This window comes from Fusarium proliferatum (genome assembly GCF_900067095.1).
Source record: "Fusarium proliferatum ET1 genome assembly, contig: FPRO_scaffold010, whole genome shotgun sequence".
In the NCBI taxonomy this organism is placed as follows: Eukaryota; Fungi; Ascomycota; class Sordariomycetes; order Hypocreales; family Nectriaceae; genus Fusarium; species Fusarium proliferatum.
In genome coordinates, this window is record NW_022194799.1 from 2,043,919 (window position 1) to 2,069,362 (window position 25,444).

The window sequence follows — 25,444 nt, forward strand, 5'->3', positions numbered from 1 at the left end:
GGAGCATGGCTTTACATGAGCACTGTCTCTTCATCTTCCACTCCAAACAGCACCTTCATTGGGTCTTGGTAGTTCATGAATCCCAACGATGGCTTGCAAACGCCATAACCAAGCAAACGTTGCGCCTGCGGTGTGAGCTGCCTCGCTCGCTCCAATGGTACCATGAGGAACTGGTTTTCCGCAGGGCGAAGAGTCGGTTTGCAGAGGAAGATGCCCACTGTCTCACGATACTCGTTTCTGAGCACTCCATCAGCACGAGGCTAGCTAGTCGTGTTGTTGAGCTTGTACTTACTGGGTAATGTTCTGGCCACCAGCATGGTACAGGTTGCCCAGAAAGATGAAAGCATCACCTGGCTCTAGTTCTGCGGGAACAGCTTCTTCATCATATGGTCGTCGCTCACTATCCCAGAGATGAGATCCCGGGATGCCGATCGTGGCCCCGTTCTCTCGGGTGGTTTTGGTGAGAGCCGTCACGCAGCCAATCATGACTGGGAGCTCTTTGTCGTGGGGATGATAGTCACTGCCTCCAATCAGCAAAGGGTTCCAGACCGATGCATCTCATGCAAGATTGTTCTATCGCTGATTCCAGACCGTGGCAAAAGGGTATACTCACTCATCATCTCGATGCAGAACCTGCTGTTTGCCACCTGGATTGACCCGAAACGCCACAGTCGACGAAATAATAGGCTTCCCGCTGACAGTAATCCTCTTCTCCCGCTCCCAATACGTCAGCGATGAAGAGCACAGCTCATTTGCAACATCGATGTAGAGAGGATTACAGGCAAGTTCGACACACGCATCAGAAACATTAAACAAGCCAGTTGCTCTCTGCGTTGTGACGGGGAAGAATCCAGACAAGTCTGGAATATCGGAGTCGAAATGCGGTTTGAGATCTGCTCTGATCTGTTCTGCCAGTTGGCGAGATATAAGGTTCTCGACAATTACGCCCCCGTCACGCTTGATGGCTGCGACAAGGTTCTGTGGCGTCGTGGATGGTTCCGCTGCGTCGAGACGCGCAAAGGATGGTTTAGTGGTAGCAGTGCTCAACGAAGCCATTTTGAAACAGTAATAAGTTCTATCGTTGCTATTGAAGTTCTACTGAAGCCTTGAGCATTATTTATAGACGTTCATGACTTCCTTCATCTTGATATGACTCTATCGTTACAGTGAAGCTGCATTCAATGGTCCTCACTAGCTCGTCACTAATCCAAGATAGGTTGGTCGTCAGAGAAAAGCCCAAGCCACTCTCACATCGATCCAAGGCCTGGGAACTCATATGAGCACGCTAACCCGGCCTAGGCTGGTCGGGAGAGAAACGGCAGCGCGGTGAATTCCGGGGAAGGCTTAACTTGGCTGCCCGGGAGAGAAACGAGGCGCTTGCGTGGAATGATGGCAGCTGTAAACGATAGCAGGCTAGTTCATCATTGGTGGTCGCTGTCCTGGTGTTATCTTTCCCCGCATTCTCGACCAGGATCTAGATTGCAGTATCTGGTCATGTTGCTTTGTCTATTCGCATTGGGAAATTAGTTATAGATCTTCCCGCTCTCAGCCCTCCATCGCAAACTCTCCCTTTAAAGCATTGTTCCCAAATTGGTTCCTATTTTGCATCTTGGCATTGTTCCTATACTCCCCCAGTCCATGATCGCGCCACAATCTCAACGACGATATCATCTACCTCCGAACTCCACTGGCTATGGATCCCCCTAAAGACGACATTAAGGCTGAGCCCATCTCTTACGATGGATCCGTTCTCGAGGGCAGCCAGTCTCAGTATGATACTGACGATGCGTACCTCAAGTCCCTCGGAAAGTCGGCCGAGTTGCATCGCGTCTACAACTTCTGGACATGTGAGTCTTTTTCAGCAGTTCCTTGGCCTTCATTACTGACAGCAGTACAGTATGCGCCTACCAGGTCATGATCAGTGCGACATGGACGTGTGTTGTCGTTTTCTACGGTGTCATCTTTGACGTCGGTGGACCAGCCTCGCTTCTCTATGGATCTATCATCGTCGCCGTCGGTCAAACATTACTCATGGCCTCGCTCGCTGAATACTGTGGAATCTGGCCTACTGCAGGTGGTCAACAATTCTACGTCCAGAAGCTCGCCACAGAAAAGTACCGACCTTTTCTTTCCTACTTTGTCGGTTGGTGTCTGCTTCTAGCTGAGACTGCCACTGGCTCTTCTTGCGCCTTGAATACTGCCAACATCATCGGTACGATGGTGTCCATCTTTCATCCAAATGTCGACTGGAAGGTACTGAGACTCCCTCCCGTGATTTGATGCGATGCGCTAACGCTCTAAGCCTTACCAAACCTTCTTGATTTATCTCGGATTACTGGTCATTCCGTTCTTGATGAACTTGAAGCCCAGTGCACTCCCTCTATACAGTACCGTCGGCGCCGTCTTCACTATCCTGGGCTTCTTTGGCTGGGCTATCACTCTACTCGCCACAGCCCCTAAGGCCAGCGCAGAATTCGTATTTACCAAGTTTATCAACAATTCAGGATACACCAATAACGGATGGGTGTTTATACTTAGCTTTTATACGCCGCTCTATGGTCTTTATGGTACGGATAGTATGATGCATTTGGTTGAGGAGATGAAGAACGCATCTCAAGATGCACCAGTAAGTCTCTTTTCTTGATAAGAGTTCATGGTACTGACACGACACAGAGAGCTATGGTTTGGTCTATGGTCCTTTCTGGCGTTGCTACCATCGTCACTGATCTCATCTTACTATTCTGCTGCGGTAACTATACCGAGTATGTAACAGCACTGTAAGTCTCCCTTGCCCGTGTTATTACCACTCAAGCTAATGATCAGGTCACCGTATGTCACCTGGTTCTCGGACGTAGCGGGAAGTGAGTACGCTGGTATCTATGTTGCAATAGTTTTTGGCGTTGTGAACGTAAGTCCGCAGACCTCACTTGTTTCTATCGACATCTAACTCTTGAACTCTCAGCTGCTTGTCTGCACAGGCATTCTCTCCTCGTGTTCACGTCTAGGTTGGCGCATGGCGGAGGACAGGGCATTTCCATGGTCCCATCGTCTCCAGAAGATTGATCATAAGCTCCAGATCCCATTAAACTTCATCTTTGCCATCATGGTGGTTGAGGTTATCATTGGACTTATCTCTCTGGGCAGCGAATTGGCATATAACGCTATCGTCAGTGGTGCTGGTGTTTGTTTCGCCCTCGCCTACGCGATACCCGTTACAGTGGTGAGTACTGTTCGTTGACATTATTATTTGGCTGCTGACACTTTCAACAGGCTCTTGTGCGAGGCCGTTCAATTCTTCCGCCTCGCCCTTACTTTGATCTTGGCAGATGGGGATACTTTGTAAACTATGTTGCTGTTGCATGGGCCATGTTGACCATTGTCATATACGTGTAAGTGCTGCATGATAGAGACTGCAACTGGTATTCCCAGGCTAACTCCAGACTAGCATGCCTCTATATCTACCAGTCACGGGCGAAAACATCGGGAACATGAACTGGGCCGCACTCATTGTTGGGGCAACATTCCTCTTTTCTGGTGTTTGGTGGGTATTCGGAGCAAGATTCAGATACCTGAAGGAAGCCTCCCTTGAGGCGGAGCCAGACCATGTAGCGGGGGAGCATCCTAGTAGTTCTTGACACCACTGCATCTTCGCTAGAGATGATTAACACCAATTGTAGGAGATTAATGAAAATACTGTTTCTTTGACAGAAGATTGCCATGAACAAACTGGAGTTTAATAAACATTATACATTATAGATTGCGAATCTGTACCTTGCCATACATTACCCGATCCCTCCATGCTGCCATTTCGCCTACAGGAACAAAACACAGCCATACAATCTAATAACCATCCTTGCCACGTAGGCTCCAAACTCTAGTTTTCACGGACGCCCTCACTCGCTCATTTTCGAAGGCCATCAATACCCTCTCCATTCCACAAATCGTCCTTTAGGTCCAGCTCATCACTCATCTCGATGAACCGATCCGAAACGGAGACGTCGACAATCAGTTTCATCTTGGGCTACCATCACGCGTTTGCACGATAAGCCGTGGGAAATACATGCTTCCTGGGATGACCCAAGTTCTGTCAGATGGCGTACTGGCTGCGACAACACATCTCCCAAGCAATACCATATATCAGCTGTACCATGGTCGTAAAAGTAAAACAACCGTTTCCGAGACTCGTCGGCTCCAAGCCCCATGACGAGCCATGCGATTGTATCAATGTCAAAGTTCTCATCCTCTACACAATGCAAACGGGCGCTCATGTTGACGAATCGTTCGAGTGACACGGAAAGTGTACTCCGTCGTTCGGTGGATGCTGAAAGGCTGGGACTTCTGCTTGGTCGCGCGGCAGGGACAGTAACCTGGCTTTCGTGATCATCAAACCCTCCTTTTAGTTGAGAAATATTCGATTCTAGGGCACAGGCTGAGATCTGCTGGCCTTCCTGGGAAGGATTGAAGCTCTCTTCATTCTCCGACGTTGGTGGACAAGGTTTCTCCGCCTGAAAGCTCTGCGAAAGTTCGGCGGACTGTTTCTGAGTGCGTGTCGGTGAGGGGAGGCCAATGAGCTTGTGTTTCTTCTGGGCGGACACCTTGTCGTCGTCGGGGCATGACAACGAGGCATGCTCTCGAGCAATGCTACTGACACCCGGAGGAGCAACAGCGGCGAAGTTATACTCGAACATCGGCTTGAATGTAGATAGTCGGTTATCAAGAATGTGTTCGATAGAGAAAAGGTTCGAAGGGTAGAGAAACCTTATGTTTCTTTCCCAGTCCTTAGGTCGCCAGCAACCCAGTCGCTGGAGGATAGCAGCTTGAAGCTCTTTCGCGCTATCCCATCTACCCCTAGGGTGACCAGATGGTACTCCCCCGACATATCCCCATGGGAAAATAGGGATAGGATGAATGCCATCGACTAATAGCAGAGTCAGTACCTAAAGCACACATATTGCAACTGAAGAAGACACACGGTAGATAAGCCAAACCCAAAGGAGTACCACGTAGTCAAAGAAAGGCCCATATGGATGCAAGTTAAAGTCCGTCACAAACTAAGTGCTTACTTCCTTTTGACATTCCTTCGCGATAGCTTCCAAGTTAAATGACTGAGTTTCTTTGCGTATCCATCTCAGAAATTCAAACATGTAATCTCGCCTGTTGCCCGGGGTGGCGTATTCATCCACTCGACGCCTTGTGAAAAGGCCAGAGAGATGCGGCTGTTCTGACCTGCAAAGCGTATGCGGGAGTTGCCAACGGGGCGTGTTCATACTAGACGGCGGAGATACGAGGCTGCGCAGATCAGATGCAATTTGCTGTGCCATGTTGTTTTGATGAACCAATCTGATTTGTATGGCGATGAGGTGATGTGCTGCATGGAGGAAGTGAAGGAGAGTAAACAAACAAATTTCGATCGGAAGAGACATTGAAACGGATCACGTGCAACGCTTCAGCTATCGGAGCTTGTATGCTAGTTGCCAGCTGTTGGGCACTGCCAAGAAAAATAATTGCGTGAAGCTGCAAAACCGGCAGTGTCAAGGAAAACTAATGCAGTGCATCCCTCTCCGACTCGCCTTACGGCGATTACGCTCTTGGCAAAAGCTTCAGTCGCCACCAGATCGAAACAAAAGTTATGTCTTGAGGAATGTTGGCTGTAGATAGCTGCGCAAGCAGTCAATTTATGTAGGGAATACAAATTCTGTGGGCCAAAGAGCCAGAGCCAGAGCCAAAGCCATTAGCAAAGTTACTCTTCACGACTACGTGCTACTTAGGCTTCTCTATGTAGCTACTCGTCCCAGATGGTGGCTACAACATCTCCTGTAAGTTTTACCTGCGCCAACTTTCCGCCCTCCTGTTCCGTAATGATCTTGCCACTCTTGACATCGCGCTTCCAAATGACAACGGTCTGGTTGACCTGATGACCAACCGCAATCTTGTCACCAGCCTTGTTGAATGAGAACTGGCGGGGCAGATACCCGCCAGACGGGACAGCCTGGATAGGCTTCAGTGTGCCATCCTCATTAATCTGGAAAACTGTGAGGGTGTCGGAAGGACCAGATCCACGCTGAGGAGAGTTGGCGAAAGAGTTCTCGCGGTTGGTGGCGATCACAAAGCGTTGGTCGGGCTGATTGAAAGTCAGTAGGACTCGCACGGAAGATATGTGGTGACTTACGCTCATGGCAATCTCGCTGATGGGAGCCGTGTTGGGAGGAAAGCTAGCGTTCAGCGATGGAATCTCAAAGACCTTGGTGAAGGAGAGGCCAGTGCGGGTGTACTTGACGCTGTAGGAGTACACCTTCTGGTCGAGTTCACCGTCGAAGAAGAAGAAAGTCTCTCCATTCGCCATGATTCTGAAGAATCCATGGCGGGGTCCAGAACCACGAGGAGCACTCAAGCTGCCCACCTCAGCAATGGGAGCAAGAGTGTTCTTGTCGTAAGTAAAAACGCGGACGACATCACCACCAAGATCAGGTGTAAGGACGTATTTTCCAGTAGGGTCAATAATGACATGGTGAAGATGGCTTGCTTCCTGGCGGTCCGCAATGGGGCCAGTCTGGCTAATTTTCGTGGTCAACTCTTGGAGCGGCGCAGTACCGGTAATGGCACCCTTGTCGCCGAGGGCGTACACAGATGCTACGCCTGGAGTGCTACAGTGTGTGAGTAACTTCAATTCCAAGGATTGTTGACAACCTACTATGAAGCACTGAAATAACCGCGCTTGCCATTTGCTCCGGTAAGAATCTCGCCTGCCACAGCGCCTCCTACGACAGACTTTACGCGAGAAACGCGCTTCAAAACACCCTTGTCGCCAATAGTGAACGAGTTCAATGATCCAGGCGGCTGGAAGTTGGGACCACGATCCAGACAGTAAAGCACGTTGTTGGGCTTGTCAAGCGTGAGCCAATTAGGTCCAGGGGAGCAATCGGTCGTTTTCGAGGTGACGGAGAGATCGAAGCCTTTGGCGGATTCGGTGAGGCTCAGAGTGCTCAGGTTGCCGCCGTAGTCCGCTACGAAAAGGTTGACGGCTTGGCCAGGCGCTGCCAAAACGGCAGAGCCTAGAAGCACACTGAGTAATTTACCATGCATTTTGATGAACAGGACACGAAGTGAAGAGAGCGAGGAACAAAGTTCATCACCCTTGAGCAAGGCACGGCATAGAGTTATATTATCCTCGGAGGATACTCCTCCGAGTACTATAGAAGTCAAAGATCCACGTATATCCAGGGTATATTTGAGTTCGGTTGTCGGGCAGATTCACCCGCGATGGAGAGATGTATATCCTCCAATGGTGAGATCGCCGCTTGGCATCCTGACACGTTTGTCTTTAATTAACCTCAATTATGCCATGGCCCTTGTATTTAACCTTTACGAAACTTGAAACGATGCTAGCAGTTAAAATGGTACCTTATCCGCCATGCTCCTTTTTCCGTTCCCCGCTTCTCCGTCATGACTTTAGCCTAAGAAGGGTTCTGGAAAGTCAATTCAACGGAGTGAATCACTCCCTGTGCAGGCGATGAAAAGGGCTAAGATTGAATGCAGTCCTTGAAATAGCCACGGCAAGATATAGCACAATGAAGCAAAAAGAATGATCACGCTGGGGATCGAACCCAGAATCTTCTGATTCGTAGTCAGACGCCTTGCCATTGGGCCACGCGACCTCGTCTTTGCTGACTAATACTTACGTAGCTCAGAAAACGCGTCCAGAACCCAAATTCCAGATCGCGTCGTCAGGTCATGAACCACGGCGATATTGTATCTTCAACTGGAAAGTCATTCCAAAGTTACGCTGAATTTAAGTATCAGTGATGTTATCGAAATGAACCAGGCTTTATCCGATTAATTACTATGCAGTTTGTCTTTCTAGGGATGTTGATACCTATGATTTGTTTTTATTTCTGAGCATCTAATCATCATCGTTTGCGACGATGCTCTGAAACCACGTTCTTAGCACAGTATTGCAATTTGAAGCGCGATTAAAAAGATTATTTCATGATGTACGGTAAAATATTTCTCGTTAGAACACATGACTTCTTCATTTCTGGAATCGACAGCTTTGCTCTTCACGTCACGGCGTTGAAGCTACCCTACAACTCACATAGGTACAATTTTGGCGACCAACGACGACGTAGCAAAATCCACTGACTGATCGAGCCAATGACGTATCCGATCCGACCCTGGGACTAACTGCCGATAATTTTGTCCGGTAGCCGGAAATCCTCAACTTCCGGGTTGTGGAGTATCATCCGACGTCTCAAAGCCCGGGTCCCGAGCTTCGGATCACACCGTCCCCACAACGACGACGTATTGAAACGCGGGGTTTAGAAATGATAAATTGCTTGGGGTGGAACTGAATTGAAGGCTGGAACTCATTGAACTGTTAATTGTCATTCATCATTCATCATGGCGGCTCCTGTTAATCTGAAAGATCTTACTATTGATAATATTACCGAGAATGTTCACGCCATCAATTCTCAGTGCAGCAATCTGCGCCTGAAGTACATCCTTGAACGAGTGGTCACACATTTGCATGACTTGGCGAGAGAAACAAGACTCACTACAGACGAATGGATGACAGCTATCCAATTCCTGACACAAGTTGGTCAGATCTGCACGGATGTCCGACAAGAGTTCATCTTATTATCTGATATCTTGGGCTTGTCTCTCCTAGTGGACTCAATTGACCACCCGAAACCCAAAGGCAGCACTGAAGGAACCGTCTTGGGTCCATTTCATACCCACGAGGCGGAGCATGTCAAAGAGGGAAGCCTGATCTCCCAGGACTCAGAGGGCGAACCGCTTCTTGTTCTATGTACACTCAAAGATGTGAACGGATCACCAATCCCCGGAGCAAAGATCGATGTCTGGGAGACAGACTCTAAAGGGTTCTACGATGTTCAGCACGCTGACCGGACTGGCCCGGATGGAAGAGCTGTACTGACGAGTGACGATAATGGAGACTTCTGGTTCAAGGCTATCGTACCTGTGCCATATCCTATTCCTCATGACGGACCCGTCGGAAAGTTGCTTAAAGTACTGGGCCGACATTGCTACCGACCCAGTCACATGCACTTCATGTTCAAGAAAGACGGATATGATCCTTTGATTACGTAAGTCTGCCCTTCTCTGGCACCCCGATTATATCTGACAAATACCCTTGTAGCGCACTCTACCTCAAGGACGATCCTTACGAAACTACCGATGCCGTGTTTGGTGTCAAGGACTCGTTGATCGTCAACATTAAGAAGGTTGAAGACGAAGAAATGGCGAAGAAGTATGGTGTCAAAATCGGTTCCGCCCTGATGTCATATGACTTTGTTCTCGTCTCAGATGAAGCGGCTGCGAAACTCAGGAGAGAGAAGGCTGAGGAGGCAATGGCGAAATTGGGACGGAAGTTCAGATTCATTGATGACCTACCGGTTCCGGATGTCGATTAAAGAGTTGTTACGCATCATGGACAGCTCGCCAGAAATTGGTCGTGAGACACTCCATAGCTAGACGAATGATAATACAAATACAAATCGACAGTTCATCGTAAGTACAAAAAATACACACTTCAGGTTTTGATACCGGCTCAACCTTCTTTCGACTCAGGGCATCATTGTCATAGTATCAACATCCAATGCTTCGCCATACAACCCATCCAAAGATGGCATCTCAAACCCCAATCCTAGAGCATCCTGATCCGCCGCCATGAAATCTTGCAGCAGGTTCGGATCAATGATCGAAGCTAACAAAGCATGATCCTGTCCCGAAACAGCACTCGAAAACTGATCTGCAATACTGTTCAAGTCACCCTGTGCACCATCGAAGACCGGTGGTTCGGTATCACCATCCGGCCTGTTCTGTTGCCTCTGTACACACGCTCGGGCTACCTCTAGTCCTTCCTGAATCAGACTTGCACTCCTTCGAGCAACAGTAGCCTCCTCCATTGATTGCAAAATATCATGCGCTTTTACAGCGTCGGTGAGAAGGTCCTCGGATGCAACGGCTGTCGGGCCAAGCATGATGATATACAGCACGATCATCCCAGCGTACAAGGTGTAAGTGGAATTGTACCACCAAGTGCGGAAGTAGTGTCTATTTGCGTATGCATCATACATGACGCAAATCGTCTTCCGTGCTGCGTCCAAACACAACTCAGCGTGAGTTGACATGTTAGCTTCTGCTGTGAGCATAGGTTGCTCGAGAAAAGGGCGATGGAGAACGATTCTTGCGTTGAGGTATCTGAGATGAAGTACAAGCTTCTGTTTAGCGGCCCATTCTTGCTCACGGAACGATACGGCTGTGAAGTCCAGATAACTAGGTAGCTTGGCCTTCCAGTCGTCAAGCAGGCGATCGAGCTCCTTCGCAACAGCGGACTTCTGATGCAGTGTCAGACCCTTAGAGTCATAGTATAGTTCCTTTGAGATGCGCCGTAGCACAGCAGCGAAATGAACCATCTCATTGATCATGGCGACACTGCAATTTTCCAGGTCAGGCTGGCTCGATATAACGACATGTTGCCCTCTGATATGAGGCAGATCGATCTGGTAATTCCTAGGCTTGCCAAGACTATCGCGACGACCTGCACTGCAGCTCATGTCAATCTCGTGAGAGTAAATGCACCACCACGTTCTTCGTGCTGCTTTGCGGTCCTCGATGGAGTTGGATGGTGTCTCTCTTGCGATACCGATGGCTAGTGCAGTGCGGACGGCATGGCCACAGTACATGTAGCAAGCGTGAGGCTTAAGGGAGTTCTGACAGTACAAAGACTTTACTGGGTTAGTTTTCCGATTTCACTGAGACTGAGGGCCACATACCATGAGGAGAAGTGTCTGAGCGCTCTCTAGAGAGCAAACTTCAAAAACATCTCCGAGTAGCATCCTGGACTTCCGGAAGTACTTCTTCGAGAGTTCTTGGCTTAATCGAGAAGGATTAAAATCTTGTCCTCGAGCCGGAAGCTTCATGCAAATATCGATGTCGCGCTCAAAGTCCTGAGTTATACAAGAGCCAGCGACGATCGCACCGACAGCCACAACTATATGGTACAAGGCAAAAAAATGACGCTGAGTCTTGTTGCTTTCCATGGAGGTTGGAGAGCTCCAGACGAGCTCCTCGCATTGCTTGGCGAAAGCAATAGGATCAAGCATAGGATGAAGATGGTGAAGGTTATTGAAGAACTGCCTGATGTATTCGCGCTCTAGCCTCTGTTTTGAGGATGATAGCGAGTTATCCGCGGATGCTCTGTTTTGGCTGGTAGCTGCGGGAGGGTCACGATGGACCGAGTCCTCGAATCCCGCGGTTTCTTGTCTCGTCTCTTGAGACGAACGCGCTTGGATTTCATCATGGGCACCTGCTCGCGTTGGGGGAGTCTTTGGTCTTGAAGGAGGTTCCAAGACTCCTCGGTCAGAAAGGAGATTGACTATGGAAATTGGCGATTGTGTGACGAGGCCGTGTCCTAAAACACTACCATCTTGAGCGTTGGCAGAAAGGAAGCCGGCGTTGCCGCTTGAGTTTGGTTGGCCCGGCGGTAGATTCTTCTGAGCATACACGAAGAATTGATTAAGAAGCACAAAATTGGACGATGTGCCGTAGAACTCTGTGCCGTGAGTATGCTGATTGATGTCGCCTACAACATCACCATCGTCTACACCAGCCAGCCGTCAGTCCCAAGCATCCAAGGCAAGAATTATTACTATACCTATACGACCCGTTGAATGAGCCTGTTCCAGCGGTTCGCTCCCTCGTGGCGCCTCACCATAATAACTTCGCGAAGAGGATAATGGCGACGGCGGTGTATTGCGCTGCACATCATTCAGCACCGAAACAGTACTCGCCCTCGCATTCTTCCTCCGCAACCCGTAGACACAATCCCACTCATGTCTCACGCAATTAGCACAAGGCTGCTGCTGATCGCATTTCGCCTTCTTCGCGCGACATCTCTGGCACGCATGCGATGCCCGCGGTAGATTTCGTCGACCTGGTAAAGATCCGGAATTTGTCATTGTTTGTGAGAGTGAGAATTTCCGGACTTCCGCCCAAATAAGAGAAAAGTACCCCGCCCCCGGCAGTTGCGCTAAAAACTGCCGAGAAATCAAAGTTCCGGGCCTGGGCGGAAGATCGGAGATACTGCCGGAATTGGTGCGTGCCGAGAAAAGCGGTGCATCGTGACCCTGAGTTGATAAACATGACTTGAAAGACGCTGAACGATTGAAAAGTTTCATTTTCATTGCTTATTCAAATTACATCTTAGGTATTCGTGATGCCTGTCTTTCAAGAAACCTCCAACGCGGCGCGAGACCAAAGAATCCTCCCTTCGCGGGCTCTACCTGTACCACGACTCTCTCAGCAGCCAGATTTGTCCAATGTCTCCGAAGAACACAAGGAAGTCGTCGTCATTGGTGTAAGTCACAGTAATCGTTGATGAACTTGTTTGTACTTACAAGCGCATTATAGGCTGGACCTGCAGGTCTGTTTCTAACATTGCTACTCGCAAGATATGGCATCACAGAAGCCTCACTTCTTTGCCTGGACTCCAAGCCGGGTACACTGAAAGCTGGCCAGGCAGATGGACTTCAACCAAGGACTCTTGAAGTATTTCAGAGTTTGGGGATAGCAAGTGAGATCATCAGCGAAGGCTGCCACATGGAGGAGGTGGCTTTTTGGAACCCTGTGCAATCAAACGCAAACGGAAACACCAACAGCAATGGCTCTCATGCCACCGGAATTGAGCGGACCAGTTTCGCTCCCGATGTCAATGTCCCTGCTCGTTTCCCATTCGAGGTCACCATCCATCAAGGCCGCATTGAGCGAATCCTAGAAGAGAACCTTCATCTCTATGCAGGCAAGGGTGCCATCAGAAGATCACATCGTTTCCTGGAGTACACAGTCGATGACAGCAATGCTGAGTTCCCCATCGTGGTAAAATATGAACAAGATCTTCCAGACGGATCAACTCGGCAAGGTACAGTTCGAACAAAGTATCTCATTGGCGCAGATGGTGCACGTTCCAAGGTCCGAAAATGCATGGGTCTCGAACTCGAAGGCGAAACAACGGATCATATCTGGGGTGTATGCGATTTCGTCGCCGACACAAACTTCCCCGACATTCGCAAGCGATCCGCAGTCCACTCGGATGCTGGTTCCGTCATGGTGATTCCCAGAGAACAGATCGCAACGGGCGAATATCTCACTCGCCTTTACGTTCAAGTCGCTGAAGAGGTTGACACGAGCGGTGATACTGGAACGGATAAGAAATCGGCTGATAAGAAGCGACGTGGCGCCGTTACGTTGGATTATATCTTTGAGCAAGCGCGGCAAGTGTTTGCGCCGTACGAGATCAAGATCAAGGAGGGAACTGAGCCAGATTGGTGGGCGGCTTATCAGATTGGACAGCGCATGGCTCCTAGATTCTCTGCTAAGACGTCTGATGGAGTGGAAAGAGTTTTTATTGTTGGTGATGGTAAGCCTGATACACACTCTCTTCGATGGTATAGTGCTAACCTTATGCAGCCTGCCACACTCACAGCCCTAAGGCTGGACAGGGCATGAACGTGTCAATGATGGACTCTTACAACCTAGCTTGGAAACTCGTCCACAAGATCCACGGCCTCACTCCTGCAAGCACTTCCGGAATAGACCCCATCCTCGAAACATTCTCCCAAGAGCGCGTAGATGTAGCCCGCCAACTTATCGAGTTCGACGCTCAGTTCTCGCACATGTTCTCCGGTCGCATCGGATCAGCAGATGCCGAGACTTCAGGCCTCACCCATGAAGAGTTCCTTCGAGTCTTCAGTGACGGCAGCGGATTTACTAGTGGTTGTGGACTCCAGTACAAGGAGAGTAAACTGATAAGAGAACTGGGTGCAAAGAGCAACTTGTTACGAGGAGATCCGCTCTTGGGCGCGTTGACACCAGGGCGCCGACTACTTGATGTTGCGGTGAAGCGCTATGCCGATGCCACTGCTCGCCATTTACAAGATGGTAAGTTCTCACGCGGTTTTCGGTCTAAAAGCCTAGGACGATTTGCTGACTTATTTCATAGAAATGCCACCGACCGGTCGCTACTACGTTCTCGTCTTCACAAGTAACGACTTACTCAACAAATCCGGGATCTCACAGTCAAGCTTGAAGTCATCCAGCGAGATTATACAAAAGTTCCCGGCAGGCACTGTAAACCTCATCGTAGTTCATCCACTTACGTCAAGATTCGAGTGGACTGACATACCAGCGGGAGTAAAGACATTTGCGGAAATGCGAACTTATGGAGTGTCGAAGAAGGAGGACGTCTACGAAGTATTGGGTGTGTCAAAAGATGATGGTGTCGTTGCAGTAGTGAGACCTGATGGTTATGTTGGGATGATGGCGTCTCTGTGCAAGACGGAAGACGTAGAGGATTATCTGCGAGGTTGCTTAGTTACTGTTTGAGCTATATACTACTCTGCATGAATGCCAAGCGAAGACCACAAATTATATTTGTGCAGCTAATCATTGAGAAAAAGAAGGCTAGCATCATTGGCAGGTCTTGCTGACCATGGACCGAGTATTGAAGGACGGAGGATCCGTCAGCTTACGCTCGGAGACATTTCGAGCTGTACAATGCAAAGAACTATCCGGCGAAGAATAAGTATCCGTGTGCATAAATCTGAGTTCCTTAGCTGCTCCTCAATCTTTGAGCTCTCAGCCCCAAACCTTTACCATATTGATCTGTATTCTGTTGCCTCGCTTGGTGTTCCACTTGTCGTTGCACTACAATGGCCTCTGCTCAAAACATCATCAAATGTGCCGTCCTTTCTACGAGCCGCAAAATTTCCTACAGCATCGCACAAAAATCGCAAAATGGCCCCTGGATTGTCCTCTCAAACAGCTTCGGCGCTGACACCACTCTGTATCAGCCTGTTGCCCAGCGTCTCGCCTCATCAGGCTACCGCGTCCTAAGCTACGACCATCCCGGCCACGGTCAAAGCACTCCTGTGAAAGACGTCGATGACGTCGAAATGGAAGAATTGATCAATGACATTGACGAACTCCTTCGTGTTTTGCACATCGACAGCATCTGCGCCTGGGTCGGCGTCTCACTTGGTGCAGCCAGCGGCATCTACCTAGCCTGTCGTCACCCAAAATTGATCCAAAACCTTGCATACTGCGCATGCCCTCCTGCATCTTTCGGCGCCCTCGGCATAATGCCACTTGAGTACTTCGACAAGATGCGTGCTCAGGCTGAGGCAGATGGCACTACTGCGAACGTCATTCGGCAAATGCACTATGGCTGGGCGAGCAAAGAGTGGCTCGATGAGCATCCAGACCAAGATGAACGACTTAAACTTGCTAGTTCGACTCTGAGTCTCGATGGCTTGCGCGCGATGATGACGTTGCAGAAGAATAAGCGCTTTGATATGCGGCCGCTCGTACCTCAGCTTCTGGAAAGCTGTGATAAGATAATGTTTGTTAAAGGAGACCATGATGCACACCTCAACCCCTTAGTGGATATGATGAGAGACTTGGTTGTCAAGACTGCGCAGGAGAAAGGTGTTGAAGGTGACTTCAAGGTTGTCACTGTACCGGATTCCGGACACGTAATGTACTTGGAGAACGAGAGTTACTTCGTTGATACCATCCTGGAGTTCATTTCCTAGTCAGCTCTAGGTTATTTTTGTTCCAAATGCAGAGCGAATTTACGGGGATGAATCTTTTGAGGTCCTCATGGTTGGCGTGCGTTGATGGCGCTAGTTTGCACCCTTCATGTCAAGCTACACCCTAAATGTCAGAATGCGCCCTGCGAATGAACCCCTCGATATCGAATGATGTGCATGACTTGGCACTACTTTCTGGAGAATATCATAAATAGTTGACACTAGTACTACTTTATGCCTGGTTGATAATACTATTGCTTATATTCTTCAATTGACTTCCAGTCTTCCATCGTTCCATCATCATCTGCTGCCATCATGGGAAGCATTCATCAACCTCACTCAGAAACTTACCCAGACCAGAATGGCTACTACGGCCAATTCGGCGGTAACTTCTACCCAACTGAAGCTCATCAAGCACTCGAAGAATTGGCCACCAAGTACCAAGAACTCCGCCACTCACCCTCCTTCAACCAAACCCTCAACAAAGTCCGCATCGGTCTCCAAGGCCGCCCAACGCCAATTCACCTTCTCGAGAACATCTCCCGCGAAATTGGCGGTGCTCAAATCTTCGTCAAGCGTGAAGACTTAAACCACACAGGCGCACACAAGATCAACCACTGTGTCGGTTTCGCACTTCTCGCTAAAGCAATGGGGAAGACCAAACTCATCGCTGAGACTGGGGCTGGTCAACACGGTGTTGCGCTCGCAACTGCAGCGGCGTATTTTGGTCTCGAGTGTGAGATACATATGGGCGGTGTCGATACCGAGAAACAAAAGTCAAATGTTGGTCGGATGCAGATTCTTGGAGCCAAAGTTGTCGCTGCTACTAAGGGGCAGTCTGCTTTGAAAGAGGCCAGTGACTCCGCGTTCAATGCGTATGTTGAACAACGAGAGCATGCGCTATATGCAATCGGTTCGGCAATTGGGCCTCACCCATTCCCATTGATTGTGAGAGATTTCCAGTCCGTGATTGGCAAAGAAGCGCGAGAGCAGTTCCTCGTCATGACTGATGGTACATTGCCTGAACATGTTATTGCGTGTGTCGCTGGTGGATCCAATGCGATGGGAATGTACTCTGCTTTCATTGAGGATGCGGAAGTGAAATTGCATGCGGTGGAGCCACTGGGACAATCCGAGAAACTTGGTCATCATGCAGCAACACTATCATACGGCAGACCAGGTACGTTGCATGGCGCAAAGACGCTGGTTCTCCAACAAGACGGAGGTAGGCCTGCGCCTGTCTCATCTGTAGCCTCAGGACTCGTCTATCCGGGGATTGGACCGGAGATGGCCATGCTGCATAATGCTGGGCGCATATCAGTCTCAACTGTTGGCAACGATGAGGTCATCGGCACATTCTTCCGCATGGCCAAGAGTGAAGGCATCATCATTGCTCTAGAGAGCGCGCATGCAATCGCATTTGCCATTCGCTTGGCAGCGCAACGACCTTCATCAGAGCGGATCCTGGTCAACCTATCGGGACGAGGAGATAAAGATGTAGATTATGTTCTCGAGCATCATGGAACTGGTTGATGTATGTATCAAGGGCTGGTAGGGTAGTAGATACTGTTGTTGAGCCGACGAAGCATCAGCAGTAGCTTGGGTGAGATGGCCGAGTTGGTTATGGCGCCAGGTTAAGGTTAACCTTGACACCAATTTCCTGGTGGAGCAATCCTCCTGGGTTCGAGTCCCAGTCTCATCAAATAAGTCGTTTTTTGCTTTTTATATCGTAATACTTTACTCAATTACCACGACACTCTTTTTGACTAGTTAGGGGACTGTAAGATGTTGCTGTCATCAACAGCTCAACCGTCAGAGGCCCCTGGGTCAGTTTGTGTGCCCTTGAAACTGCCACCAGCTGACTTCAGAACTGTCAGAAGGGTAACAGCCCGATAGTTACGATAAATGTCTAAATTGCCAGATCGTCGACAGTACGCCCTTCATTTAAAACCCAAGGAAGCATTATGCAGTTGATAAAGGTGAAGGGACGAGGCCATGGGCAATCAGGACTACTACCAGTTTAGTGCTAGGGATAGAGATTATATCTTATAACACATGCTCAAACTCTCTCGTCCATGGCCGAAGAGAGGTCGAGCGGGTTTGTCCATTAAACTAACTATGTATGAATCTTGCAAATTCCGCCGTATCAGATTGGTGTATATAAGTGACTCTGACTGTACAATTGAGGTAGGTCGGCATTGTTTTGCATATATCTCTGTCAACTCCTTAGCCATGAAACTCTTGCCTCCCATTCTTCTCGCCTTCAACAGCGTCACTTCCGGGCTGGATCTCATCTTTGCGTTTATTGAAGAGGTCTATGGCACGACTTATGCTAAGGACTTGCAAGGCACAATCGAGTTCAATAGAGTCAAGGATGCATGCGACGATTCATTTGCTGAGGCGAATCAAGTTCCACTAAGTGGTGACTGCAAGCTGTCGGGATGACCTGTGAGAGAGATAAAAGACGGAATGGCTGAGTAGGAGCGAGAAAGACAAATGGTTGCAGCGATCAATCACAAATGAGAAACTTTTACTGATAATTACCTAAATTTGCATCTCGTACTTGTCCTGGCTACTTCGGTCCCTTGTGTTGCACCAAATCTCATCCAGAAAAGCTTTTCCCAAGATGAGGAAGCAAATGAAAAGGCAATCGTGAGAATGAACAAACACCAAGGAAGCTCCATGGATAATCAACCTATCATAGGCGCCTGACCAGGCAATGGGATGCTGAACAACATCATTTTCCCTGAGCCTCCTTTCGTTGCTTTGCTCTGTAGAGTTTGTCCGAATATTTTTCGCAGATACCGTAGTAGGTAAAGACTTCTGGCGCTTCCGAGGGCGGACTTATTGCCTGCCTATAAAACACCAAATCCTTGGGCATCTTGAGTGTCAAGTGGTGGTTATCAAAAAAACTGAACCTCAAAACAATGACGGCCTGGATTTCCATCAAGCCGAACGAAGTCCAGGCTTGGGTTTTTGGGGGGTGTGAAATTATCAATTTCACACATGTCGTCCGACACCATATAAATATGACCGTCAATTTTACCGTCTGGGTAGGTTTTGAATCCTCGGAATTCCTTGGGATCGTAGAACTCAATGTATCTCTTCGGCGCAGTCTCAAAAGTGCAGTACTTTACGTGGTCAGTAGACCAGAGCCTAAAGAGTCTACCTCCTAGCTTTTTGAGGTGAGCAGAATTCTCTTCGGGTGACTGTTGTGCTTCGGTGAGGGCTTCTTTGATCGGCCTAATCTCTTCCTCTTCGATCTCCAACTCCTTCTGGACCTCTGTCTCTTCAGACCATTCGTCATCGCTTTGGTTCGACCCTTGCCCGGTCCTCCGATCTCTCAATTGCTTCTTGCGTTCATTTCGCTGTTTCTTCATTGCATAGTACTGGACCTTTTCGCTGGAGGCATTTCCGGAGATGTCGCTCAGTATAGACGATTGGTCAGAGTCCCCACTATCATTGGGGCATTCAGAGAGATCTTCGTCGTAGTCTTGGGGCCTGGTAGGTAGTTCATCGTCATAATATCTAAAGGCCTGTCCCCGTGCCTTACGGTCTTGCACCAGGCTCCGTACCCTGTGAAACCAGGCTGGGTAGGTTCTTGAAGACATTTTCCTGTGCAAAACAAAATCGGCAGTGCTCAAGAGACGTGGTATGTGTAGAATTGAGGTTCAGAGAAGCTTCAGGTCTAAGTACGAAGGCAAAGAACACGTCTCATCATAGTTTATGAGACATTTCAGATGAGGGGGTGGATGGTAGGCGGTGTACTGGGATCTCTGACTTTTCTAATCCATGACCATCCAATCAACAGGCAATGTGGGAGGGTGAATATCACATGAACCGCGCGTTAGCATTTTGACTAAGTCTGGCCATTTAACCATCTTATGACAGTCATTTTGTATAGCATGGGAAACATTATAAGCTCTTTGATTTGGGGGTTATCTCGCATCAAGTGCCCCAGAATGGCGATCTTGTCGATCACAAGTACCCTGGGCGCATCAATGACACATTATACATAAACTGAGTATTAAAACACATAATTCCAACTATCTATCAGTAACGGGTAACTTCCCCGGTCGATCTGAACGTTCCCCTTCTCACAATCCCACATAACCCCAACCTACCCTCATGTGCAGTCAAGTCGCATTCATGAATGAGCAGTGATCAAAAACACTCAGGAGCCTCGTCTTGATAAAGAGCCGGCGATTGCGATTGACTGATCACTGAGGGGATGCTGAGCGACGTCGCCTAGGTTTCTCAAGTCGCTTAGCCCTCTCAAGTAACTCAGCCTTCTCTTTCCTCCGATCATCCGGGACGTTATATTCTTCATCAATGCCATAATAGGTGAAGACTTGCGGCGCATCCATTGGCGGCTGTATGCCCTGGTGCGAAAAGACGATATCGCGAGGCATCTTGAGTACCAAGAAGTTATCATGGAAAAACTGAATATCCACTGTTCGACGTCCGCGGTTGACTTTGAGCTGGTGGAATTTTGTGCTGGGGTACTTTGGGCGGACGAATGAGTCAACATTACAAGCGTCTCCAAATATCAGGTAAACATGGCCTTCCACCGGCTCTCTTCGGCCTGAATCGTCCGGCGATGGGGATGAATCTTCAGGAGCGTAGAATTCGATGTATGTTGTTAGGCAGTCTGCATAATAGCAGTACTTGACGTGATCGGTAGAGAAAAGTCTAAAGACCCTGCCTTCCAAACTTTTGAGAATGCCAGATTTCTTTTTGGACTTTTCTGTTTCGGCGAGTGCGGCTTTGACCGTCTGTATCTCACGCTCCTCGCGCTCGATTTCTTTCTGAGCAGCTTCCTCTGCCCAACTTTCGTTCTGACGTTCACTCATCCCTTGTCTCTTCCAGTCTTTTAACTGGCTCTTGCGCTCCTCTCGCTGTTCCTTCAGCGCATAATACGCAGCTTCCGTCTTTGAGGTCTCCCCAGAGATATCGCTCATTATAGACGATTCTGAACTTTGATCATCGATGTCATGCTTGAGGCAATATTCGTCTTCATCGTACTGGCAACCTTTCTCAGAGGAGCACGATTCCTCACTATCATTTGAACACTCAGAGAGATCCTCGTCGAAGTCTTTGGGTTCAACAGCCAAATCAGGATCGCCGTATCTGTTTTGCTGGCCGCGAGCCTTTCGATCTTGATGTAGTTCTCGCAGCCGCCAGAACCAAGAAGGGTACTCTCTTGAAGACATGGTGTTATATAAGACAATAAAAAATGAGTGCTGTTCTATGACCTATGAACTAAGAAAGAGATTATTTATATATAATTTTTTAAGTGTAAAAGGAGCTTTAATTTCGCTTATATAGTTATTAGCCAATTAGTAGATACTAAAAAGGGGAACCTAGATAAAAAGGTGTATAATTTAATTTTGTGACGGTTAGTTCCTAACTGTAGATAAACTAAGCCATGCTAGGTTTATTATTAGCAGATTATATAGGGCGTAGTGCTAAGCGGTTTATTAAAGTATTATATCTCTTAATAGTAGATTTAATGTATATTAAGCTTAATTAATATAAAGAAGTTTTATTAATAGCTAATAAGCTAAAATCTATAAAAGTATAAATAAATATATTTTATATATACTAAAGTATCCTTTAGTAAGGCTAACTATAAGTAAGGTTATTATTAGTCTTAATATAATATACTCCTAGACTGCTATTAGTTTAATATTAATTAATTCTATATTAAATTAGTCTGTTATTAAATATACCTCCTAATAGTTAATTTAAGTAGTTATGTTTTTATTAAGTAAGTTTTATAGGTCCTTTAGGATATATATAACGTAAATATTAAAGTTATAATATAATCTCCCCTCTTTAATAGTCTTATCCTTAAGGCCTATTATCTTAACTAATATTATACTTCTTTTAGTAAGTTTTAACTTAAATCTTTTATTATTATATCCTGCTATATTTAACTAGATTTCTAAATAGATATCTTAAAAAGATTATAAAATTTAAATATTTATACTTTCTGTTAAATTTATATATAAAAAAGCCAATATACTATATACTTATTATTTTTAAATAGATAAAAGTAAAAAATATTTTATATCTGCAGATTCCTTATATTATAGTAAGTATATTTAGGCTAAGAAGTCTTATAATAGCACTTATATTGCCTCTTTATATAAATTATTTATATTTTTTTAATTTAATATCCTTATTAATTTTATAGTAATATTATTAATAAAATAAGAAAAGAAATTAAAGAATAATAAAAATTAAGTAAGTAAAGATCTTTTTAAGCTTTATAAAGAAATAGCAGCTTTATAAATATACCTTACTAAAGCTATTAGTTATTTATCCTGCATTTATAAGATTTAGAATTAAATAAAAAAGAAATATTTTAAAGCTACTTATTAAGGTTTATAAGAGGTAAAGCAATAAGATAATTTATTATTAATATTAAATATATATAAAAGTGCTTTAATAAAAAATCTTTAGGTTAATTATATTTTAAATAATATTAATTAATTTACTTTTAGGTTAAAGGATAATTTCCTTAATATTTTGCCTTTATTTAATTTTAGTAAAACTTCTTTAGGAGTCTTTAGGCATTAATTAAGTATTTTAGTAATTTCTATATATTTTTATTTTCTAGATAGTTTTTCTATTTTATTAAGTATTCTCTTTAGCTATTAATTTTATATATATCTTTAATAGCTTCTACTTTATAGATTTCTAATCTTAAGATTTCTTATAGTTTATTATCAGTTTTAACTTATATTATGCTTACTGCTAATTTAAGTAATAAAATATAAAAGATTAAATAGAGTCTAACTTTTAATAATAGATCTAGTTTATAATTATTTTTTAAGATTTTCTATAGTACTTTATAAGGTCTGATAAATTTATAATCTAATTTATATATTAATTAATCTATTTTAATATTTTTTATAGCTAGATAGACTATATCTCTTTTTAAAAAGGTTAGTCCTTTTAACTATTTTAGGTTATAATAATTCTTTATTTATTTTCTAATAAATTCAAGTTCTATTTTTATTTCTTTATATAGGTTTTTTATATTATTACTTTTAATAATAATAGCTAAATTAATAAATTTCTTTTATTATATATTATAATATATATTTAATATAAATCTAAAATTTGCAAATAATAATATAAGTTTTATACTTTTATTATATATAGTATTATAGGCAAGTTAGGCTATTAATAGTTTTTTAATTTAATTGTTTTATTTATAATTAATATAATACTGTAAGTACTATTTAAGTATTTAGTTTATTTATTTAATCTATCTATTAACTTATAGTCTAAATATTATTATAAGTTAATAATTTAATTTAAATCTATCTATAAGTAATTGCTAAAATGTTACTATAAATATACCTCCTCTATCTAAAAGGATTTCTTTAGGCAGTCTATATATATTAATAATATATTTATAAAAAATATAGGAAAGTTATTTTATATCTATTAATTCCTAATATATAATATAGTATAAAAATTTTATAAATTAATTAACTATAACTATAATGCTATTATAGAAGATTCTAGTTAAGGGTTCTTCTAATAAAGGTAGCTTTATAATAAAGTCTATTGTAATTAAATCCTAAAGTTATTATATTACTAGTAAGGGTTATAGTTATCTATAAGGTTTATATCATTATGCTTTAGTTCTGGCATATAGGTTATATTACTTAATAACTTTCTTAACTTCTTTCTTCCTAATTTTATAACCTTATTTTTATAGTCTTTTAAATGTTTTTATTACTTTTTAATATCTATATAATAGATATAAATAAAATTTATAAAAGAAGTTGTATTTCTTATTATCTGTTTCTATAACTATTATTCTTACTATTATTTTAATAGGTTAAGTAAACTAATAGTTCTCTTATAGGTTCTTTTCTAGAAGTTATTATTTAATCTTAATAGTTCTTATATTAAAGTCATATTATTAACTAATAGTATCTATATATCTATTATCAGTTTCTTTACAGTATATTATAGTAAAGTTAAATTTATATAGGTATTTAATATAGTATAGTTATTATTAATTTAGCTTCTATATTATTATAAAATAAGTTATATTTTTATAATTAGTAAATACTTTTATTAAGTATTTACTTCCTTTAAGGTAATATCTAAACTCTTTAAAGCAATTAATAATTACTAAGAATTCTTTATTATAAATAGGGTAATTAAGTTCTGCTCTATATATCTTATAAAAATAAAAAGTAATAAAGTATAGTATACCTTTATTATTATATTATCCTATTTATCCTCTTAAGGTAAAATTAGAAGTATTAATTTTAAGTTTAACTTACTGTTTTAGGTTAAATATAACTAAAACTGGTTTACTTATAATAGCTATTTTAAGCTATTTAAAAGCTTTTTAGGCTTTATTATTCTATTTAAAGATTTTATCTTTCTTAATAATTTTAATAAGTAATATAGTAATTTTACTAAAGTTCTTAATAAATTATTAATAATAGTTAATAAATCTTAAGAAAGATTATATTTCTTTAACTGTTATAGATACTTTCTATTTAGTAATTATAGTAATTTTATACTTATCTATTTTAATTTTATTATATAAAATTTTATAACTTAAATATATTATTTAATTCTAATAAAAGTAGCTTTTTATAGGTTTAATAAATATATTAGTATCTTATAGTGCTTTTAAAACCTTATAGATATATTCTATATACTTTTCTTCTATATTAAAGAAGATAAAGATATTATCTAAATAGCAGACTATAAAGATATTAAGGTATTTTTAAAATATATTTATAATTATATATTAGAATACTGCTAGTATATTTATTAATCTAAAGGGCATAACTAGATATTTAAATAATCTATATTTTATTCTAAAGGCTATTTTCTATTTATTACCTTCTTTAATTTAAATAAAGTTATAGGCAGACTTAAAATTAAGTGCTATAAACTATCCTTTATTAAATAGGCAATCTTTAAGTTTAGTAATAAGTAGTAATAGTATTCTATCTTTTTCTATAATCTTATTTAACTATTAGTAGTCTACTATAAGTTATAATTTATTTAAGTTTAGCTTTAATATAAATATAACTAAATATCTAGCTAAAGATTTTAAAGTTTTAATATATCCTTTCTTTAGTATATCTTTTATTTATTTATTAAGTATATTAAGCTTTAATTAGGTAAGATTATAGATTAAGAAGAATTTTAAGTTCTTACTATCCTTTAGTATAATTTTAATATTATAATTTATATATTAAGGTAATTTTATTTTTAGTTCCTTTTAAAATAGTTTTTTATAAATTTAATATTTTATAGATATATCCTTAAGTTATTTATTAGATTTCTTTTTAGTAATTTATTTTATCTCTTAAAGATCTTAATCTAGTTATTTAAACTGTCTTTTAAGAGTTATTATTATTTATTTAATATATTTATTTCTGCCTTTATAAAGCTTATATTATATTCCTTTTAAAATAGGTAATATTTTATTACTCTATCTTTTACTACTCTTATTAATTAAAGTTTAAAATCTTATATTATTATTATTTAAATCGTTTTTATTATCTAAAGGGTAATTTTTATAGATTACCTAGCTAGTTTTTTAGTTAAATTATAGGTTATAGTATATTAGCTATAGGTATTTAAGTATTAAATTATATTCTTAAGTAGAAATAATATTAAAATTAATGCCTTAATTTTTTCTATTAATAAATACCTTTAAGTAATTAATCTTTTAGGTAATATTTCTATTTTTATAGATATAGGCACTTCCTTCTCTATTTTATATTATATAGGGTTTCTTCTTATCTCTCTATAGTAGCCTTAGTTTATTAACTATTTTA

The 25,444-nt window shown here is 43.1% G+C and overlaps 12 protein-coding genes and 2 non-coding genes across 14 annotated transcripts; 7 read left to right on the forward strand and 7 right to left on the reverse strand.

The window, feature by feature from the left end:
* Positions 1 to 11: 11 nt before the first annotated feature.
* Positions 12 to 1,056, reverse strand: FPRO_12167 (uncharacterized protein; the record flags this gene model as incomplete). Its single annotated transcript, XM_031221720.1, has 3 exons — positions 12 to 237; positions 293 to 520; positions 614 to 1,056. The coding sequence occupies 3 exons, from the start codon at positions 1,054 to 1,056 to the stop codon at positions 12 to 14; spliced, it is 897 nt and encodes a 298-aa protein (XP_031087251.1).
* A 637-nt stretch (positions 1,057 to 1,693) lies between these two features.
* On the forward strand, positions 1,694 to 3,635 carry FPRO_12168 (choline permease; the record flags this gene model as incomplete). The annotated part of the gene is made up of 8 exons (XM_031221721.1): positions 1,694 to 1,847; positions 1,898 to 2,253; positions 2,303 to 2,626; positions 2,674 to 2,777; positions 2,824 to 2,908; positions 2,963 to 3,220; positions 3,271 to 3,389; positions 3,446 to 3,635. The coding sequence occupies 8 exons, from the start codon at positions 1,694 to 1,696 to the stop codon at positions 3,633 to 3,635; spliced, it is 1,590 nt and encodes a 529-aa protein (XP_031087252.1).
* Positions 3,636 to 3,901: 266 nt separating this feature from the next.
* FPRO_12169 (uncharacterized protein) lies at positions 3,902 to 5,321 on the reverse strand (the record flags this gene model as incomplete). Its single annotated transcript, XM_031221722.1, has 3 exons — positions 3,902 to 4,021; positions 4,101 to 4,918; positions 5,270 to 5,321. 3 exons carry the CDS (start codon positions 5,319 to 5,321, stop codon positions 3,902 to 3,904), a joined length of 990 nt encoding a protein of 329 aa, XP_031087253.1.
* Positions 5,322 to 5,782: 461 nt separating this feature from the next.
* FPRO_12170 (uncharacterized protein) lies at positions 5,783 to 7,083 on the reverse strand (the record flags this gene model as incomplete). Its single annotated transcript, XM_031221723.1, has 3 exons — positions 5,783 to 6,121; positions 6,170 to 6,644; positions 6,692 to 7,083. 3 exons carry the CDS (start codon positions 7,081 to 7,083, stop codon positions 5,783 to 5,785), a joined length of 1,206 nt encoding a protein of 401 aa, XP_031087254.1.
* A 500-nt stretch (positions 7,084 to 7,583) lies between these two features.
* On the reverse strand, positions 7,584 to 7,655 carry tRNA. Its single transcript has one exon. It is a non-coding gene; the product is annotated as a tRNA-Arg (tRNA).
* Positions 7,656 to 8,397: 742 nt separating this feature from the next.
* FPRO_12171 (putative hydroxyquinol-1,2-dioxygenase) lies at positions 8,398 to 9,431 on the forward strand (the record flags this gene model as incomplete). Its single annotated transcript, XM_031221724.1, has 2 exons — positions 8,398 to 9,104; positions 9,158 to 9,431. The coding sequence occupies 2 exons, from the start codon at positions 8,398 to 8,400 to the stop codon at positions 9,429 to 9,431; spliced, it is 981 nt and encodes a 326-aa protein (XP_031087255.1).
* Positions 9,432 to 9,584: 153 nt separating this feature from the next.
* On the reverse strand, positions 9,585 to 11,981 carry FPRO_12172 (uncharacterized protein; the record flags this gene model as incomplete). The annotated part of the gene is made up of 3 exons (XM_031221726.1): positions 9,585 to 10,748; positions 10,797 to 11,623; positions 11,678 to 11,981. 3 exons carry the CDS (start codon positions 11,979 to 11,981, stop codon positions 9,585 to 9,587), a joined length of 2,295 nt encoding a protein of 764 aa, XP_031087256.1.
* A 257-nt stretch (positions 11,982 to 12,238) lies between these two features.
* On the forward strand, positions 12,239 to 14,403 carry FPRO_12173 (uncharacterized protein; the record flags this gene model as incomplete). The annotated part of the gene is made up of 4 exons (XM_031221727.1): positions 12,239 to 12,379; positions 12,433 to 13,438; positions 13,489 to 13,959; positions 14,021 to 14,403. 4 exons carry the CDS (start codon positions 12,239 to 12,241, stop codon positions 14,401 to 14,403), a joined length of 2,001 nt encoding a protein of 666 aa, XP_031087257.1.
* Positions 14,404 to 14,729: 326 nt separating this feature from the next.
* On the forward strand, positions 14,730 to 15,611 carry FPRO_12174 (uncharacterized protein; the record flags this gene model as incomplete). The annotated part of the gene is made up of 1 exon (XM_031221728.1): positions 14,730 to 15,611. The coding sequence occupies one exon, from the start codon at positions 14,730 to 14,732 to the stop codon at positions 15,609 to 15,611; it is 882 nt and encodes a 293-aa protein (XP_031087258.1).
* A 312-nt stretch (positions 15,612 to 15,923) lies between these two features.
* Positions 15,924 to 17,141, forward strand: FPRO_12175 (putative TRP5-tryptophan synthase; the record flags this gene model as incomplete). The annotated part of the gene is made up of 1 exon (XM_031221729.1): positions 15,924 to 17,141. The coding sequence occupies one exon, from the start codon at positions 15,924 to 15,926 to the stop codon at positions 17,139 to 17,141; it is 1,218 nt and encodes a 405-aa protein (XP_031087259.1).
* A 69-nt stretch (positions 17,142 to 17,210) lies between these two features.
* On the forward strand, positions 17,211 to 17,310 carry tRNA. Its single transcript is given in 2 exon segments — positions 17,211 to 17,248; positions 17,267 to 17,310. It is a non-coding gene; the product is annotated as a tRNA-Leu (tRNA).
* Positions 17,311 to 18,511: 1,201 nt separating this feature from the next.
* FPRO_12176 (uncharacterized protein) lies at positions 18,512 to 19,219 on the reverse strand (the record flags this gene model as incomplete). Its single annotated transcript, XM_031221730.1, has 1 exon — positions 18,512 to 19,219. The coding sequence occupies one exon, from the start codon at positions 19,217 to 19,219 to the stop codon at positions 18,512 to 18,514; it is 708 nt and encodes a 235-aa protein (XP_031087260.1).
* A 609-nt stretch (positions 19,220 to 19,828) lies between these two features.
* FPRO_12177 (uncharacterized protein) lies at positions 19,829 to 20,821 on the reverse strand (the record flags this gene model as incomplete). The annotated part of the gene is made up of 1 exon (XM_031221731.1): positions 19,829 to 20,821. The coding sequence occupies one exon, from the start codon at positions 20,819 to 20,821 to the stop codon at positions 19,829 to 19,831; it is 993 nt and encodes a 330-aa protein (XP_031087261.1).
* A 544-nt stretch (positions 20,822 to 21,365) lies between these two features.
* On the forward strand, positions 21,366 to 21,810 carry FPRO_12178 (uncharacterized protein; the record flags this gene model as incomplete). Its single annotated transcript, XM_031221732.1, has 4 exons — positions 21,366 to 21,378; positions 21,454 to 21,500; positions 21,661 to 21,705; positions 21,808 to 21,810. 4 exons carry the CDS (start codon positions 21,366 to 21,368, stop codon positions 21,808 to 21,810), a joined length of 108 nt encoding a protein of 35 aa, XP_031087262.1.
* Between the last annotated feature and the right edge of the window lie 3,634 nt (positions 21,811 to 25,444).